A 17,603-nucleotide genomic window follows, 5' to 3' on the forward strand; every position below is an offset into this window, starting at 1 on the left:
TTAGCGGATATTCTAGGTGCTTTAAAAACCTTCCTAGAATATTAATAGGAACATCGAACCCTTTTTCAAGTTTTCACTAGATTCTTGTTTTAGTCTCGTGAAAATGAATAGTTTTTCTTGATTTTTCTTAAAAATTAAGTGGCGACTCTTAAAACCAGTCAAAATATACTTTCCAAATAAAACATTCATTTCATTACGTTATCATCCTTCTTAAATGCAAAATATTATTCATTCTTCCCTCTATAACGTAGAGAGGTTAAGTGATAATTTGCAAAACAGTAGATTAGAATTTTAGTGGATCTCTTTTTTTTTTTTTTAAAAAGAACTCTTTTAATTTCTCTCCATCTCTGGCATATTAAGTGGATCTGTGCCATGGATCCTGTTATATATATGTATTTTTATTATTATTATTATTATTATTATCGAACAAAATATATGAGCTAATAATAATACATCGATCTCCAAGATGCTACTTAATTAAACATCTTCCTATTTCTTTTTTATTTTTGATAATGATAATTCACCCATCCCCATACCCTAAGAAAATAATTAAGAAACGATCAATAGAAGAAAAACAAAGTGTGATCAACTCACAAATCAACTCGCTTGAGTGTTGATTCATGATTTTGCTTATGAAAAACACAATTATCACATCAACTCCCATTGTTTGATAATATGTTTCGTGTCAAATATTGCTTATAATTTGCTATCTACATTTTAATGTGAAAAGTTTAAGTGATAGATTTTTTAAAATAGTAGTAGTTGATTAGGGCATTAGAATTTCGCAGAAACATATTTTTCGAGTTTTGCACGTAAGAAATGCTAAAACAGGAAAGGACTGCGTCAAATTATTGAAAAGAAGCTTGTACCTCTAATAAATTAATGGACGAAAATCAAACTAGGGGTACAAAACCTTTTCCATTTCAATTTATTTGTCTTACTTTCTTTTCTAACCAATATCTAAAAAAAATGCATCTACCATTTTCGACAATTATTTAATTCTAACCTTTTTATATAGCATACTTTAAAACCACAAATTTAAATGACATTTTAATGCATTCTATATATATTTAGTTTAAGACCACAAGACTAAAAAAAATGAAAAAAGTCGATGAGATTTGGTATGTGAATTTCTTACACAAAAACAAAATGAGAAAAACATGATACATTTCGGAAGCAATTGTTTATTTTTGACCAATTCTTTTCAACATCTGATAAAAGCCAATTGTTTCAAAACTCTTCATGAGTGAGATGTTACATCATAATATCTTCATTCCAATTTCAATGAAAAGGAAAAGACTATACACCTAATTCATGAACTCTTCCATCCAACCTGCTACATGACAATTGCATGGAGAAAGTGCTAATATCACAGTAACAATAAGTTGGATGAATTCAAACATTAATGGCATACTTTCTAAGTGGAAAGTACATTTCTTTTTTCTTCTCTCTTTCGGTTTTCAAAGATGCCTGCACATTAAACAAGTATATATGTTATTACTAACTGAAAAGTGCATCAGCGGTACAGAGTAGAGGGAAACACACAAGTCAAGAGGCAGATAGGACATTGCACGGTAATATTAGGTATCCGAATAGCTAGCTTTATTATGAGTTCCATAGGACATGCAAAACTTAACAGTCGTGTTTTTTCCAATATGTATAGTTAACTACCTGAGGAAGCCAAAAGACATTACCAGTGAAATTTAGGTAATCTCAAGAAGAGAAAATTTATTCATAGGGCACCTAAATGTCGTGATAACACTACCACAAGGCCAAAAACACATTACCAGGCTAGGTAAATTAGTTGTGTTATTCAAAGGGGGATGTGATTTGTTTCATAAATTCAAATCAGACTTCAAAGGACATGGAAGAGCCATATCTTTCAAATATAGCATTTGGTATTTACCTGAAATGGCATGCATATCTAAAGTTAATAACCCATAATTCCACAAATTAGTTCTGCCCAAGACTAACTAGATTAAAGCCATAGTGGCATCAAAGCCAGTCACGAACATATCTACACTTTGTAATTGTATCTTGGCAAATGATAAGAAGAGCAATCAAACAAATACTTTTCATGCATGATTACTGGACATAACTTATATTCAACATACTGAATTCAAATTATTAGAATATCGCGATTCCCTTGGATTATTTAGTTAAGATACAAGGATATGAAATTCAAAAAGACTATCGATTCTTGTCAAATTCAAAAACCTTAACTTCAATTTAATTAGATGTTATTATTGCAATTGCTATCCTAAAATTTGCCAAGTGGGTTTGTAATAACTTGCACTTGACTTAATCACATGAATGGCTGCAATTATTGTCCTAAAGTTGCCAAAATGACAACTTAATAGCTTGTCACTTGGCCTAACCACATTGCAAACTTTCTTGCTTTCTAAGTATAATACCCTCACATTATTTCTATTTTATTTTTGGCTTTATTTATCAAATTTAAATTACATTTTTTAATTTACCACATGATTTTTCTTATAATAATCCAAAAAAATCCTCATCTAAAAGTTTTTAAAAGGTTTGCAATGTGGTTAGATCAAGCTATTAAATTGCCAATGCCAAGATATTACAACGCCACTTGACAAATTGTAGAATAACAGTTACAATAATAACATCTAATTTAAACTGAAAGATAAAGTTTTTGAATACCCCAAGGAAAAGCAATACAGGATGAACTAAGATGAACAGAAGGTTCCTCTTATAGTTGGATCGAGATAATCAAAATGATTAATGGCAAAGGAATGAAAACCAAAATCCACCAGACATGACATAATTTGAACATGAAAAAAAGAAGGCTGAATAGCCTAACAGATATTTGTAACTTGCATCTTTTTGACACAACTACTTGATCGAGTAGTAGTGTCAAACTCCCCTCCCCTGCATAGTAGAAGGGGAGGGATGTCAAAACGATTCAAGTACGAGTCTCTGTTATGCTATTCGTCAAAGAAGAATGATAAATCGAAATTGCGTCCTTAGAGCTACAATCACTACAAACCAGGCTAGCATACATAATGAAAGAGTATTTGGTTACCTGTCCAAATCAAAGAAATCCAGTTGGGCTTCCAATCTAGTTACCTGTCCAAATCAAAGTTGGGCTTATACTCCCACCGTTTTAGTGAAAGACTTTAGAATTTTGTATTTTAAATTCGTGTCATGTGAAAAGTTAAAATTAAGTTGTTAGGTAGAAAAAGAAAGATAAGTATATTTTTTTAAACAATCTAAAGAAGAAGGTAAGATGAACAAATTGAAAAGTAGACACCCAAGAGATGGCCTAATGGTTGATTGAGATCCATGATGATCACACATTTGAATTCTAGGGGAGACAAAAACACTTGGTGATACGTATGGAAAAGTAGTTCGAATAATTCATTTGGGAAACAAAACCAAAACCAAAACCAAAACCAAATCCAAATCGGAGCTTAAACTTAATTACAACAAATTTTCAGGAACACAAAGTTACAACTTTTTTTTCATCCAAATTGAAACACACCAGAATTACAAACAAATCACACTAATAAGCAAGATACACAGTAATATGCAACACAGTCTCCACTCCATCTGTCTCTTGAAGCTGATTAGTAGCAGGAAAAGTCTTAACAGTAGCAAATCCCTTAGCATTAACATACTTTCCCGTGCCCGCCATAACCGCAAGATGTGATTCCGAAACTCCCATTCTATGAACACCAAAAAAACTCAAACTATCAGCATAACTTCCACTCTTAAACATCACAGTAAACGCCATCGTTTGACTCAACCCGTCTTCCGAACTAGCAACGTAAAATCCTTGAGCTTTACCAATTAAACCCGAATTCAGCTCGTGTCCTTCGGTCAATTCATCGTCGAAAACAGTCAATGTACCGAACATCAACTTCTGGAAACTGATTCCTGATCCCAATTGCTGTAAATTAATCGCTGGCAAACCGTTACCGCCTCCGATTATTCCGTTGTTGTTTTGATTAATAAAATTAGATGTTGTTCCGCTAAGGCCAGTAAGGAAAGGGATGTTGTTGTTGCTGATGATTCCGCTGTTGGCGTTGTTAGTTGGGACGCCGTTATCAACTGCTAAAACGGCACCGTTTGGTTTCGCGAATGGGACTTGACCGCTCACGGCGGGGTTTGTTACAATTCCGGTAACGGCTATAGCTGAAGGATTTGATCCTCCTAGGATATCGTGCAAGAAGAAGGAAAATGTATGATCATCGTAAGCACCAGCACCACCACCACCACCAACTCCACCGGCTACAGTTGCACCAGCACCAGCTCCACCCGCACCCGCTGCAGGTGTTGCACCTGCTATAAAATATAAGGCGTGAGAACTACTTTCCTTAGCTCGTATTGAAGAAATACGAGCAAATCCTTTCAATATACAACGTAGTCGTCATTGCATATTGAAAATTTGCCTAGCAACTTGCTAAAGAAAGACATGGATTTATGTAAGTTAAAATAAGGCTATTTAGAATATGAAGTCAACCTAATTTCATAAAATATAACTGTTACGTTTTCAAATGAGATGATTACACAATTTAATACCTGTAGCTCCGGCAGCTGCACCAGCCGTAGTTGCCCCTGAAACTGGTGCTTGATCGGTAGGGTCAGGATTTTCCAATGCTACGGTAGGGGTGGCCACTTCCTCGTCAAGGATTCGGGCTGCTGTAGCAAATGTTATTGTGAGAGCTAGAATGAGTAGGTATGAGATAACGGCTTTGATTTGAAAAGAGCTCGAATTTTGAATTGCCATTATTAATTGAAGAAACTGATGATGAAATAGTAGCTAGAGCTGAGAGATAGTTTGAGAAATGATTTTCTGGAATGAAGATGATGGATCTCAAGAACATTGATGAGAGTTTATATATGTGTGATTAAAATGGAGAGAAATTGAATTGTATTTCATTTGGTAAAAATGAGAGGAGTTGATGAGATGGATTAGGTATAAACCTTTCCACCCTAAAAAGTGAATTAGTTGAACAGTTGCAAAAATTAATAGTAATAATACTATCATTTACAAATAACAACTAACTATAAAAGCAAATACTGACCAAAAAGAATGGGGAAATTTTTTGATACTAATATGTTGCATCTCTTTGCAGTGTTGAGCATCCAGCTTGGGGTCTACTATTTGACAAGGATATTCATTCATAAAGTTGGATTGGGGCAAATATTTGGTCCAAATAATCTGTTAATTATTGGACCTAAAGTTATGTTACTTGAATCTTAATTAATTTTTGTTGTATCTGTTGCAGCAGTGAGGAAATCTCATTTCTTGCTTAGACAAACATGAGTGAACCGCCAATAAATTGGACCTATACTATATATATACTTGAATTTTCATCATTGCTCATGCCACCAGCGCCAAATTTGACGCGATGTTATAATTCCTTACTCATCATTGAAAGTTTTATCAGCGACTATGTTAAAATAATGATGCCCGTGCGGTTAATATACTTATGAGAAAAGTAAGCGGCCATGTTTAAAGAAATAATTAAGACAAAAATAGGTTAGTTTTGGACCGATCGAATAAAAGGTGTAAAGTTCAGTGGATCCCCAAGCATTATGTCAAGCTTTAAAGAGGAGTTTTATTATTAAAACAAAATTAGAGGATTAAAAAAGAAAACGAGCCCTCAAATTTCCTCCTAATTTCTACCTTTTAGGTTAATTTGGAGTGTGAACGTGACTTGCACATGCTAACTCAATTGCTTGCGTCTCCTCTGTCAACGGATACGTTATATTTAACGGCTAGTTTGTTCGTAATCGACCGCTTTCACTTACTCTCTCTCTTTCCGGCGAGAGAAAGTAGCTTTCTTTTTTCTTCTTTTTCCAATATTAATACAACTTTCTTAGTGATCAAAGCAGAAAAAAAATCGATCACTCCATTTGTTTTACTAAAAGAAAGTGTCTCACAGTTCATCTCCAAGAATTCACAATCCAATTGTGAAATTCAAATTAACAATATTAATATAGTTAATTTGAATCAGGATTTTGCATTTTCTTGTAACTTTCGATTAAGGGTTTTGCGTAAGAATCAATGTGGAGGAATAACGAGAGAGTCTACATGTCTCCGGCGAGGGGTTTCTTGACCCCACCACCGAAATGGAGGTCGCCGGCGTCAGACAAGGACCAGAGGTGGCCAACTCATGCACAGAGTGCTAAAGCTGATCTTTTTCACGTCATTCACAAAGTGCCTTCTGGTGATTCTCCATATGTCAGGGCGAAACATGTTCAAGTTAGTGCTTTTACGAGTTTCTTTCTTTTCTTGAATCTGCATTGGCTTTCAATGATAATTTCTTGTTATTTCTTCTTGGGGTTTCAAAATAGTAGTATTGCTATTGGATTACAGGATCACATTATGGAAGTTTGTTGAATCATATTAATGAAGATGTTATGGGCAATTGTGTGTGTAGATGCCTGTTTTCTGTTATATACATATTGCCTGGAATTAAGTGCTTAACTAGAACAAATCTTCATTTTGGGGGTAGTTTCAGCTTCTTGGAAAGAAATGTGTTAATTTCTGTTTTTGATTGAATAAGTTGTTACTAATCCATAAATGGCAGTTAATTGATAAGGATCCAGGCAAGGCAATTTCTCTGTTCTGGGCAGCAATTAATTCCGGTGATCGAGTTGATAGTGCTCTGAAAGACATGGCAGTGGTAATGAAACAGTTGGATCGTTCAGACGAGGCCATCGAAGCAATAAAGTCATTTCGAAATCTTTGTCCCTCTGAGTCTCAGGAGTCCATTGACAACATCTTGATTGAACTCTACAAGGTAAGAACTTATCATCTTAAATCTGATATATATCTTTATTGTACATACATTGTTTTGTATTTGAATGTTGCTTAATGACATGTATATCTTGCTAATCTCTGCCTACACCTTTTGCTAGATCATATTGTTAAGACTAGTAGTTATCTGTCCTCCCATTGAAGGCTTAATCCATCCGACAACGAATTACACATTTTTCCTGATCATTTCCTAGTACCCATTGGCTTAACATAGTGTGTTGTGACTGTTATTGTAAAGAATAGTAGTTATCTGTCCTCTTATTTAAGGCCTAATTCTATCCAGTTTCGACCAACATTTTTCCTGACCATTTCCTAGTACCATTGGCTAACATAGTGTTTTGACTGTTATTGTAAAGACTAGTAGTTATCTGTCCTCCTGTTGAAGGCTTAATCCGTCTGACTTCGAACTACACATTCCTGCTTTATACAAAACTGAATTAGATGTTAGTCATTGCAAAAGTCATCTATAACAAGAGATGGAATGGCATCTCCTTGTACACTTATCAAGAGTCAATATTTGGTATGCATACTCTTAAATTTGTGGAAACTGTATCAATAGGAACAGTTTTGTCTTAAAAGATATGAGCAGGTAATTCGAAAGAAATTTACACTACTTATATAGTGGTTTCAAACTTTTGTTAGGTCTTGCTCTCTCAGTCTACTAATCATAAAAGATATCTATGAAGTGGAGTTGTTATGAAAATCTAGCAACTTATGTTTTCTACAATATGAGGATGCTGCTCTAATGGTTGTATAAATCCTAGAGTACTCTTGTTTCTTTATCTCGCGACTATTTTGATTATATTTGTATTTCTGCAGAGATCTGGTAGGCTCGAAGAAGAGATTGAATTACTTGAACTGAAATTGAAGAACGTTGAAGAAGGCATAGCATTTGGTGGGAAGAGGACTAAGATTGCTAGATCTCAAGGAAAAAAGGTTCAAATCACAATTGAAAAGGAGTACTCAAGGTTGTACCTGCTATTGTTTATTGTCAACTTCAGCATTATTTTTGCTTGTCTAACATAATCAAATTCTTGTAATTTTCAAAATAAGTGCAGATTGTTGGGGAACTTGGCATGGTCATACATGCAACTCAATAACTTTAAATTGGCAGAGGAGTACTATAGGTAATAATCACCAACTAAAACAAATTGAGCACTTGGAGGTGTGGCTTTGTTTGGAGAAAAATTGCTCACATGTGGAAATTGTTTTAATGCAGAAAAGCACTCTCTCTCGAATCGGACAAGAACAAGCAAAGCAATCTTGCAATCTGTTTGATGCACATGAACAAGATTGCAGAAGCTAGGTTTCTGCTTCAAAGCATAAAAGCCTCAGATAGATGGCAAATGGATGAGTCATGCACCAAGTCCTTCGAGCGTGCCACTCAAATGCTAGCTGAGTTAGAAACTCATGGCATTCAGAACTCTAAGGAACAGGTGGAAGAGATGCGGGAGGTTAGGATAGATTCATCCACATCAGATGAACATGATTGCAGGGGACACGAGAAGACACATCCACCTCCATTTACTGCTTCTGGACCTCGAAAGCACTTTTTAACACAACCAAGAAGATATTCATGTTCACTCAATGATGGAGGTTGGTTGAATAAGGACTCTGTTAGTGCCTGTAGTCGAAGATTGTTATTTGAGCAAACATCAAATAATGAGAATGTGCAGTTAGTTGTGAATCATAATTTCAACAAGCTCATTTCTGCCAACGATATGAGCGAGGGAGCATCCCTTGTCCGTGGACAAGTGTTATCTAGGTCATGGGCAAATGGCGCTAACGTGGAAAGTGAATGTGATTTGCAGCCACCTTACTCCAAATGGAAAAACAACTCTTCCGGAAATGATGGATCAGACCAAATTTCTTTAGAGTTGTCGAAGTCTCCAACAGAATCATTGGCTGATATTACAAGTGCAAGAAAATATTCTGGAGATGGGAGTAAAGATTGTTGGAGTTCCACTTTGACTTATAGAGATACGGTGACATTAGAGGATACCACCGAACACTTGGAGAGCACAAACTTGAAACCTTTAAACTTGCCTGCATGTACAAACAAGAAGAGTTGGGCTGATATGGTGGAAGAGGACGAGTTGGGTTTGCAATTTCATGAAACTCCAGGCAAATATTCAGATGAAAATGAGAATATTGATTCAAATATTATTAATCTTAGCCAAAACATTGATACATTGTGTCTGAATGAAGGGTATCATACACAACCTGGACGAGAAGCAAGGCGTTCCTTGTGCTTTGATCAGAATGACAGAAAAGAAAAGTGTTCATCTGACTTTCAGGGGAAAGCGCTTAAGTCTGGAAGCTTGAACTCCTTGCCCCCTATAGGAGACATTGCTTATCAAACGCCAGTCACGTTGATGCGGAGGAACAGACTGCAAGTATTCAGAGATATAACTCCTGAAAGTCCTAAACCTTGAGCCTACTGTCATGTACAGAAATAAATAGTCATACCAAATGATTTGCATGATGCTTTATGTTTAGTGTACTTGTTAGCTGATCTTATGATCATTTTAATACTGCAAGACCTATTAGGCTAGCCTTGAGAAACATGTGTTGGTAAGTGTATACAATTTTTCTTCTATAGCTTATTTTTCTTTGAACATACCATTTTGCCTGATATCCATTGTGCTTATTTGAGTTAGCTTAAGTGAATAGATTCACCTTGTGGCTTCTTCAGAGTTGTCTTACTTACATTTTCTATACTTATTGTACTTCCATTCTGAGATATGAACATGGTTTTGAATATGTCATTCCAAGAAAAGTTGTATGCATCTCCAATTCTGGTTCCTCAAGTCCTCTGTCAAGAAAGACTACAGAGAACTCTATTTCTCTTGCAAGTGACAGGACATCTTTATGTTAACGCGTAGGAGATTGGTGATATAAAACACAAGATTTTTGTAAGATCATTTTCTTCTATTTAAATTGTAACAGATTATTTTGTGCTTTGATCACATTGATTCAGAACTTTCATCTGACTGTTGTTTCATCCCAATATGAATTTGCTTTTTTTGGCAAAGAAAATAATTAATAAGGAAGGTTTAGAAGTCATCATATAATTTGAAAACATATATGGAGCAAGTAACATTACATTTAAGGCGACGTCGGTTAAAATCATATACAAATGCTTTTAGGATAAAAATATTTTGCTTACCTATCGAATAGTGAACAGAAGGAAAAAAAAAACTCTTATTTTCCTGAAAGATATTTTTCATAAAAAATATTTTTGTTTATACCGAACACATTGACAATCTCGTAACAACTCGTTCTTCATTAGCTCTTCTTGTCAAAACTGAAAAAGAATAATCATAGATTGGCAAGGAGGTTTAATTAAGTTTTAAAAAATGTCATATTCCTTTTAGAATGTTCAAACAAAGAAGGAGGCCAAGCATTTCTTGTACAAATTAAGCAAAGTAGTTAGCATAGCCGCCCAAAATAATTTAATTAGCAGAAGATAAGATAGAAATAATAAGAAAGTCCAAAACTTAATTACTTATGTATAGTATAATTATCATTTTATCAATAAGATGTGATAAAGTAATGTATTAAATGGTGCATTTGGTTTGTTAAATAAAAAGGCTATTTTTTCTTTTATCAAGTGGTAAAGCACCAAGTCCACTATTACTCACCTACTCAATAGTCAATACTATTATTGCACTTAACAGCTCATTGGCCCTCTGTTTTTAATTAATCCAAATGCAAATTGAAAAGCATCTTAGACTATTCATACCAAAAAAGAAAAAAGAAAAAAGAAATGATCAACAAAACAAAATTACTTTGATTATCACAATTCACATCATGATTACAAACAACTACTTTCTCGCTCCTTAGAAACAAAATGAACTTGTGGCAGTCCTTTCTTGGTCGGAAATATACACATTATTATACTTTTCCGTCTAAAATTATCTGTCGTGTTTATTTTTTATATGCTCCTTAAAAATATTACCCTAATTTATGTCTTAAGCTATATTCTTTTTTCATTAAATATGTATTTTGTTGAGGTTTTTGTAGTCTTCAAAAATAATTACTACTAAGCATTGAGAGAGATTTTGTTTTTTTTTAACCTTGAACTTCTATAATGACAATAATTTGAGATAATTACTTTTAAAAAATATTGATCCGGCTGGACTAATGTTGGCCATTAATTATCTCCTTTTGCAAGTAATGATGAAAAACTGTCTTTTTTCTTAATTACAAAAAGAAATTAAAAGCTTATAGAAGATCTAGAAAATGTTAGAGTTGCCTCATGTTGATGTCACTCCACTGATCAGAAATCACATTTGGTTTAACCAGATTGGTGTTAAAAGCTTATTAATCAAGATTTCACAAACTTATCATCTATGTTCAATATACGTTTCAGCCGAAATTGCTAAGCCCAGGTTTAAAAGCTCTTAACACTCGGTTAGTAGACACAAGTTGAGTGCATAAGCCTCTTAGGTCACGAGACGAGTATCACACGAGCTAATAATGGAACGAGCCTTGTCTATAAAGCAGAGTGACCAACAAAAAATCCTTCATATAACATAATAATGTCCTTTTAAGTCTACAAATTAATTAATCTCTATTAAACACAAATAATAAGTTGATTAAGTGATGGTGCCAACAATTAACAATTTTAATCCATTTAGCTGACTATGGTTGTCTCCATCAAGATTCCACCGTCGGCAAAATGGTCGGTTAGACCAACAATCATTTTGATTATGGACCACCTATTATCATTTTCCTTATTTTTGGTCGGTTGTACATCCTAATTAAAATTACTTTTCCTAATCATCCTTTAGTAATTTTTATCAGGTTAAATTGACTTACAATAACAAATAACTTTTCATATTAATTCTGATATGATATGATACGATAACTTTTAAAAATTTAAAAGTAATACCAAAAGTAACTTTTTATAAATTTACATCTATTGTTAATTTTTTTTTTTACACCATTAGTATATAGTATTCCTAAAATTTAACTCCTTTTTTCTTTAAAAACGGCTAGAATCTAATTATAATGCCACGTGTCAGCACCCAAATAAATTGGAGGCACGCCAAAGAGACAATGACAGGTGGCTTCCAACCCAAAGGGTGTCCTCTTATTAGTCCACTATATATTTAAGTAGCACTAACTTGTTAGGAAATAAACAACACAAATTAAGTTTTTCTTTTCCCTCTAATTAAGAAAAAAATTAAGTAGTAAGAAACGATAATGCCAATTTCTAGAATTGCAATCGGAAATTTAGCAGAGGCTACCAAGCCTGATGCTCTTAAAGCTGCAACAGCTGAGTTCTTTTCCATGCTCATTTTTGTTTTTGCTGGTTCAGGCTCTGGCATGGCCTTTGGTAAGTATAACTGACAGTATAAAGAATTTTTAATTTACATTGAAAATATATAATATTTGTACTTTTCACAGGTAAGTTAACGAATGGTGGAGCAGCGACGCCAGCTGGACTTATTTCGGCATCCATAGCACATGCCTTTGCCCTTTTTGTGGCGGTTTCAGTCGGAGCAAATATTTCTGGAGGTCACGTAAATCCTGCTGTTACATTTGGTGCTTTTGTAGGAGGCCACATTACATTTTTTCGAAGTGTCTTGTATTGGATTGCACAATTGCTTGGATCTGTCGTTGCTTGTGTGCTCCTCAAGTTTTCTACTGGAGGATTGGTAAAGCCATTTTTCTTTGCATTGTGGAATTTTCTAGTGAAATTAATATTTGTAATTTATGGAAAAAAAAATTAATGCAGGAAACATCAGCATTCGCGCTATCAAGTGGAGTGACACCATGGAACGCAGTTGTTTTTGAGATAGTAATGACATTTGGCCTTGTTTACACTGTTTACGCGACTGCAGTTGATCCAAAGAAGGGAGATTTGGGAATAATTGCACCTATCGCAATTGGTTTCATCGTTGGTGCTAATATCTTGGCTGGTGGTGCGTTTGATGGTGCATCAATGAACCCAGCGGTGTCGTTTGGTCCAGCTGTGGTTAGCTGGACCTGGGACAACCACTGGGTCTATTGGCTCGGCCCATTTGGAGGTGCGGCCATTGCTGCTCTAGTATATGAAATCATCTTCATTGGTCAGAACACTCACGAGCAGCTTCCTTGCACTGATGATTACTAAGGATATTGGATTTCATTTCCTCTTTTCTTTATTTAATCTCTAAAACCAAATGTTGCATAATTAATGTTTGTTTAATTTCAACGTTGTTGTTGTTGTTGTTATTTTAATTCCTCTTCTCTTTGTTTGTCTTTCAAAACTTGGCTTTTCTTAATTGTACCTGGAGTTGGCTTTCCTAATTTGATCCTTGCTTGGATTAACTATAATTATTATTGTTAATTGCGGACAAATTAACGTTAACAACTTGCTAAATCATCAGGAAGGAGTGCCAATATATATATATATTTACTCCTTGCCATTAAACTTAGTAAATAGTTTTACGAATTACATATACCGTTAGACAAAAGTTAAGTGTGTAAATATTTTCACAAATCACACCATCATACATATAACTTCAAGTTTGTCAGAGTGATAGAAAAAATCAGTTCATTTTGACGGATTAAATCTAAATTGGATGAGTTAAAATAGATCAAATTAATATAGCCATATGCTTGTAACATATTTTGACAAAGTTTTTTGTCGGTATCAATTTTGACCTATATAGTTGCCTCAACTAGCCTAGTTTTTATATGGCTGAATTGAGCTTCAAAATAAGTTTAAGTTACCAAATGAGCAAATCACTTATCAGCCCAAAGACCCTCCCGCATCCATTAGTATTTTGTTGGGGCCATATTTTTCCACTTTTTAATTGTTTGATGTGCTTCATTTCTTATTGCGTTTTAGCAAATATACATTTATCTAAGCATTATACCTACCTCTTTCTCATCTACCAATCAAAGCAATGACTACTATCGAACTCTTTTGTCTTCCTTTTAGTGGTGGATAAAATGTAAGTTCGATGTATGAAGTATTCTTTATTCATGTAAGAGTTAAAAAAAAGGTCGTTTTTCTAGAAATATTTAACATAAGTAATTTATTCTGTCTCAAATATTAATGATTGGTTTCACCATTTAAATATGCAACCTATAGATCAAAGAAAAACAATTTTATCATTGTTCGAAAGTTCCCATTCCTTTTTTAGTAATAATAGGTGACTCCCCCCCCCCCCCCCTCCCCCTTAAACCATAAATAATTAGAGACAAACAGTCATAATTGTGCATCTTTGTCATCGGTATTCACTTTTCTTAATGAACTGAATTAGGCCTAATTTTCCTCAGTTAAAGTCGATAATTGATTCATAAATTGCATAACTTTGTAGAACGAAACAATTTTTTTTAGGGAGATTACAAATTAATAAACAAAGAAGTTCATGCAGGCCACATCCTCATTACAATAAAATAAAATCCACTTACTATTCCTCCCTCCACCATTTTTTTACACCTAGATTTTTATATTTTAGTAATCATTTTTTAAAAAAATTGACGAGTGCTACCAAAGCTTTGCCTATCCACTAAATAAAATATTCCACAACTTTACCTTAGATATATGATATAAATATTTGTGAAATAAAGTGAAGGATAGCTACGTTTTGTTTCCCTTCTGAAACCTGTAAAAATATCTAGCAAGAAAATTTTGGGTACATTTATTTTGGTTAAAATATGTGACACCCCAACTTAAGATAAAAAGTTCCACATTGATAAAACACAAGTGAAATATTGGATATATATGTAAGTAGGTTAGTGACGTGTTTTAAAACCGTGCGGGAATAAGCCTAAAGTGGATAATATTACTAACCGTTACAGAGAGATCTAAGTGCTACACATACTTATGAAATCTCCTAAAGCAAAAGAAATTTACAAGAAAATGACTAATTGTTTGATAATAACTTGATTGCTTAAAAAATAGACACGGGGTATTTGATAAGAAGTGTGCTTAAAGATAATGTTTCACAAAATTTTAAATTTGCAAATGACTTTTCACTCAATTCAAAATTAATTGTCAATCGTCATATGTCACATACTATAGTACAGTTCAAATAAACATTAAACACATTAGTTGAAAAGCCAACGATTATGTTTAATCATTTAAGTGATCATGATTTTTGACAAGCACAGAGATGATTTTACAATTATTCATAAAATTACTTTTTCAATTTAAAAATATATACTATCAACCAATAATAGTCTAAATATCGATACATCAATAAATATTAAGAGCACATTTGATTGAAAATAGTTGATAAGCATTAGGTGAAAAAAACTATTACCTTTTGGTGTTGAAACTGTTTGATTAAAGTATTGAAACTGATAATGGTAAGTAGTTGACAAAATAAATATTAGGAGAATAGTAAAGAACATTAATAGAAAAGAGATTAAGTTAGAAGTCTATATTGGAAAATAGAAAAATTATGATTGGAGCAGTTAGGCTTTTTTTTTAATTGTTCATTTGATGTGCCATATTTGTATTAAGGATCTATTAAACTTGAATTCACTCATTACAAAGGATCAATCCATTTATATCATTATATAAAATGTAACTTATAGATCAATACTTCTATTTTAAATTAGTGGCTCCATTCAATTAATGAAAACTTAATAAAGTTTCTTTCATATGAATGTCTATGAATGTATGTTGCTTCATGAATTCAATGGCTTGAATTATGTTCTGTTTCAAACTTAGGCAAGAACTTTACTTATATCAAACATCCATAAAACTAGCTTAATTAGAAAACAAATAGAAAAATATGTGAATGTAGCAAAAAATATATATTACTGGAAAGATTTTTCTGAATAGTATTTGGGTCAAGTTGTGAGAACCTGGATTATTCTGTTGGATATCTGTTATATCATACCAGCACAGATATCAAGTAATTTTATCCACAGAAGGTTCAAGTAGAAGTAGGTTACATAAAATTCGAGGAAATTAAAGATATTCATTAGATATGACATGTTGAGTAACCTCCACACATGAGATATATATATATATATATATACTCTAGTAATTAACACAACTAGTTAAGCCTCAGAAACACTTAGTAATAATTATTTAAAGAGATCAGAACAGAGTGCCTTCTGATCATGGGATTTTCTACATATATACAAAGAGTGATCACTAAATATTACTATTACTCATCTCACAAACCTACACCAACTCTAAACAAATAGTTCAAATTATATCCTCCGCGAGATAGCTAGGGGTAACTTCTGCATACATTCTACCCTCCTCATATCTCACATGTAGTATAACACTGAATATGTTGTTGTTGTGTGTCCCTCCAAATTAGCCAGTAAAAAAGGAGAAATCTTGCTGATTGTCAAAGTAACAATGATCATGAGTACTCGTCCATAGTGAATCTGGGCAATAATTATAATCCCATGTCGTTGATGCCATAACTGGTAAATCATTCCTAGTTTCGATTTCTTCAGTTGATTCGACTTCTTTCCAGATTTCATCCATGGAATAGACCATCATGTTCTGATCTCCTTCATATATTTTATTTTCTCCAGCAACTTGCAACAACTCGACGCAATCATTTCTTTCAGTACCGGAGTCCTCAGCAGGACTGTTGGCAGAGGAAGAGGAGCAATTGGAGAAATTGGATGATGATGGAGAAATTGATGCCTTATTAGTATTCTTCTTCTCATCTTGAGCTTGCTTCCTCATATGTGTTCTCCAGTAATTTTTGATTTCATTGTCAGTTCGCCCTGGTAATTTTCCAGCTATTTTCGACCATCTGCACTTAAAATATCCGTGTCAAATCTTAAATGGCTAATAAATAAACTAAGTTATGCGTCCAATCAATAAAACAAGTTGGATCAAGATAATCGTGCTTAAAGTAATTTGTATAGGTCAAGTTGCTGGGACTAATAACAACTCTGTCTACCAAGGCTAAGACAGATAACAAGAATCAGCTAGTGTTTTTTTTGTCTCTGTTGAATTTTGAACTTGAAACCTCATGTTCTCAAGCACTTCATTAACGACTAGGCCACATCCTTGGGTGCTTGTCGTGACTATGTCTAATGACTAAACTTGGGTGACTTGAGCAGATTAAATTTTCGGAGCAACTTTCAATTATATGAAAAATTGAAAGAACAATTATATGAAAATATAGACAAACCTATTCCCATATTTGGAGTGAAGTTGAAGAACAAGAAGTTCTTCTTGAGGAGTCATCTTTCCACGTTTGAGAGCAGGATTCAAGTAATTAACCCATCGTAATCTGCAACTCTTTCCACTTCTTTTCAAACCTATAAATAAATGAATAACAAGAAATGGAATGCAGAAGAAGAAGGGGTTATTAAAGTGGCTCCCTTTCAAAACTAAGCCTATTATTCTATTTTTCTCTCCCGCCTACCAACCTTCAAACCTGAAACTTTCGCCAGAAAATCCCAGCGACGATCACCAAACATCTTCACATAAAATACTAGTTGAACATCTTCTTGTTCTGTCCATGGACCTTTTCTCATTTCTTCTTGAACCATTTTAATTTCTCTCAATTAATATTATTGCTTTTTTCTTCTTGTTGGTGATTCATACTAGTGTACATGAGTCATATTTATACTGGGAAATAATTGGCTTGTCCTAGTTTTGTTGGTGTTATTATATTTTGGAATGTGTCTGTCTACTAACAAGTGGTATTGGAGTGGTCATTTTAATTTAGTGGCACAAAAAAAACCAATGTTGCCATATGATGTAAGCCATTAACAGGGAGGACCCAAATGATGATGATAAATCTAGATAAGAGGTTGATATGTTGATGTGATGTAACTTTATTAATTCTTTCATACATAAGTTGCTCGCCATTTC

The 17,603-nt window shown here is 33.7% G+C and overlaps 4 protein-coding genes across 4 annotated transcripts; 2 read left to right on the forward strand and 2 right to left on the reverse strand.

Annotated features, from left to right (window-relative positions):
• Positions 1 to 3,420: 3,420 nt before the first annotated feature.
• LOC125807361 (dirigent protein 10-like) lies at positions 3,421 to 4,832 on the reverse strand. The gene is made up of 2 exons (XM_049487061.1): positions 4,549 to 4,832; positions 3,421 to 4,311 (listed from the first exon to the last, which is right to left on the reverse strand). Exons 1-2 carry the CDS (start codon positions 4,754 to 4,756, stop codon positions 3,530 to 3,532), a joined length of 990 nt encoding a protein of 329 aa, XP_049343018.1. The 5' UTR covers positions 4,757 to 4,832; the 3' UTR covers positions 3,421 to 3,529.
• A 1,195-nt stretch (positions 4,833 to 6,027) lies between these two features.
• On the forward strand, positions 6,028 to 9,263 carry LOC125807327 (uncharacterized). The gene is made up of 5 exons (XM_049487024.1): positions 6,028 to 6,238; positions 6,567 to 6,779; positions 7,616 to 7,764; positions 7,855 to 7,923; positions 8,016 to 9,263. The coding sequence occupies exons 1-5, from the start codon at positions 6,041 to 6,043 to the stop codon at positions 9,229 to 9,231; spliced, it is 1,845 nt and encodes a 614-aa protein (XP_049342981.1). The 5' UTR covers positions 6,028 to 6,040; the 3' UTR covers positions 9,232 to 9,263.
• A 2,699-nt stretch (positions 9,264 to 11,962) lies between these two features.
• LOC125807345 (aquaporin TIP1-3-like) lies at positions 11,963 to 13,091 on the forward strand. Its single transcript, XM_049487043.1, has 3 exons — positions 11,963 to 12,140; positions 12,212 to 12,462; positions 12,543 to 13,091. The coding sequence occupies exons 1-3, from the start codon at positions 12,008 to 12,010 to the stop codon at positions 12,918 to 12,920; spliced, it is 762 nt and encodes a 253-aa protein (XP_049343000.1). The 5' UTR covers positions 11,963 to 12,007; the 3' UTR covers positions 12,921 to 13,091.
• Positions 13,092 to 15,811: 2,720 nt separating this feature from the next.
• On the reverse strand, positions 15,812 to 17,278 carry LOC125807362 (transcription factor MYB48-like). The gene is made up of 3 exons (XM_049487062.1): positions 17,164 to 17,278; positions 16,915 to 17,044; positions 15,812 to 16,530 (listed from the first exon to the last, which is right to left on the reverse strand). Exons 1-3 carry the CDS (start codon positions 17,276 to 17,278, stop codon positions 16,077 to 16,079), a joined length of 699 nt encoding a protein of 232 aa, XP_049343019.1. The 3' UTR covers positions 15,812 to 16,076.
• Positions 17,279 to 17,603: the final 325 nt, after the last annotated feature.

The sequence above is a fragment of the Solanum verrucosum genome, unplaced genomic scaffold, assembly GCF_900185275.1.
Source record: "Solanum verrucosum unplaced genomic scaffold, falcon-dt-bn FXZP01000183.1, whole genome shotgun sequence".
In the NCBI taxonomy this organism is placed as follows: domain Eukaryota; kingdom Viridiplantae; phylum Streptophyta; class Magnoliopsida; order Solanales; family Solanaceae; genus Solanum; species Solanum verrucosum.

Excerpts from the sequence above, each read along its gene's own strand:
- LOC125807361 (XM_049487061.1), bottom strand. The coding sequence starts at position 4,756 with ATGGCAATTCAAAATTCGAGCTCTTTTCAAATCAAAGCCGTTATCTCA. Across the intron at positions 4,312-4,548 it reads TGCAGCTGCCGGAGCTACAG|CAGGTGCAACACCTGCAGCG; the intron begins GTATTAAATTGT and ends TATATTTTATAG.
- LOC125807327 (XM_049487024.1), top strand. The coding sequence starts at position 6,041 with ATGTGGAGGAATAACGAGAGAGTCTACATGTCTCCGGCGAGGGGTTTC. Across the intron at positions 6,780-7,615 it reads TCTTGATTGAACTCTACAAG|AGATCTGGTAGGCTCGAAGA; the intron begins GTAAGAACTTAT and ends GTATTTCTGCAG. Across the intron at positions 7,924-8,015 it reads TTGGCAGAGGAGTACTATAG|AAAAGCACTCTCTCTCGAAT; the intron begins GTAATAATCACC and ends GTTTTAATGCAG.
- LOC125807345 (XM_049487043.1), top strand. The coding sequence starts at position 12,008 with ATGCCAATTTCTAGAATTGCAATCGGAAATTTAGCAGAGGCTACCAAG. Across the intron at positions 12,141-12,211 it reads AGGCTCTGGCATGGCCTTTG|GTAAGTTAACGAATGGTGGA; the intron begins GTAAGTATAACT and ends TACTTTTCACAG. Across the intron at positions 12,463-12,542 it reads AGTTTTCTACTGGAGGATTG|GAAACATCAGCATTCGCGCT; the intron begins GTAAAGCCATTT and ends AAATTAATGCAG.
- LOC125807362 (XM_049487062.1), bottom strand. The coding sequence starts at position 17,278 with ATGGTTCAAGAAGAAATGAGAAAAGGTCCATGGACAGAACAAGAAGAT. Across the intron at positions 17,045-17,163 it reads TTTTCTGGCGAAAGTTTCAG|GTTTGAAAAGAAGTGGAAAG; the intron begins GTTTGAAGGTTG and ends ATTTATTTATAG. Across the intron at positions 16,531-16,914 it reads CACTCCAAATATGGGAATAG|ATGGTCGAAAATAGCTGGAA; the intron begins GTTTGTCTATAT and ends TTTTAAGTGCAG.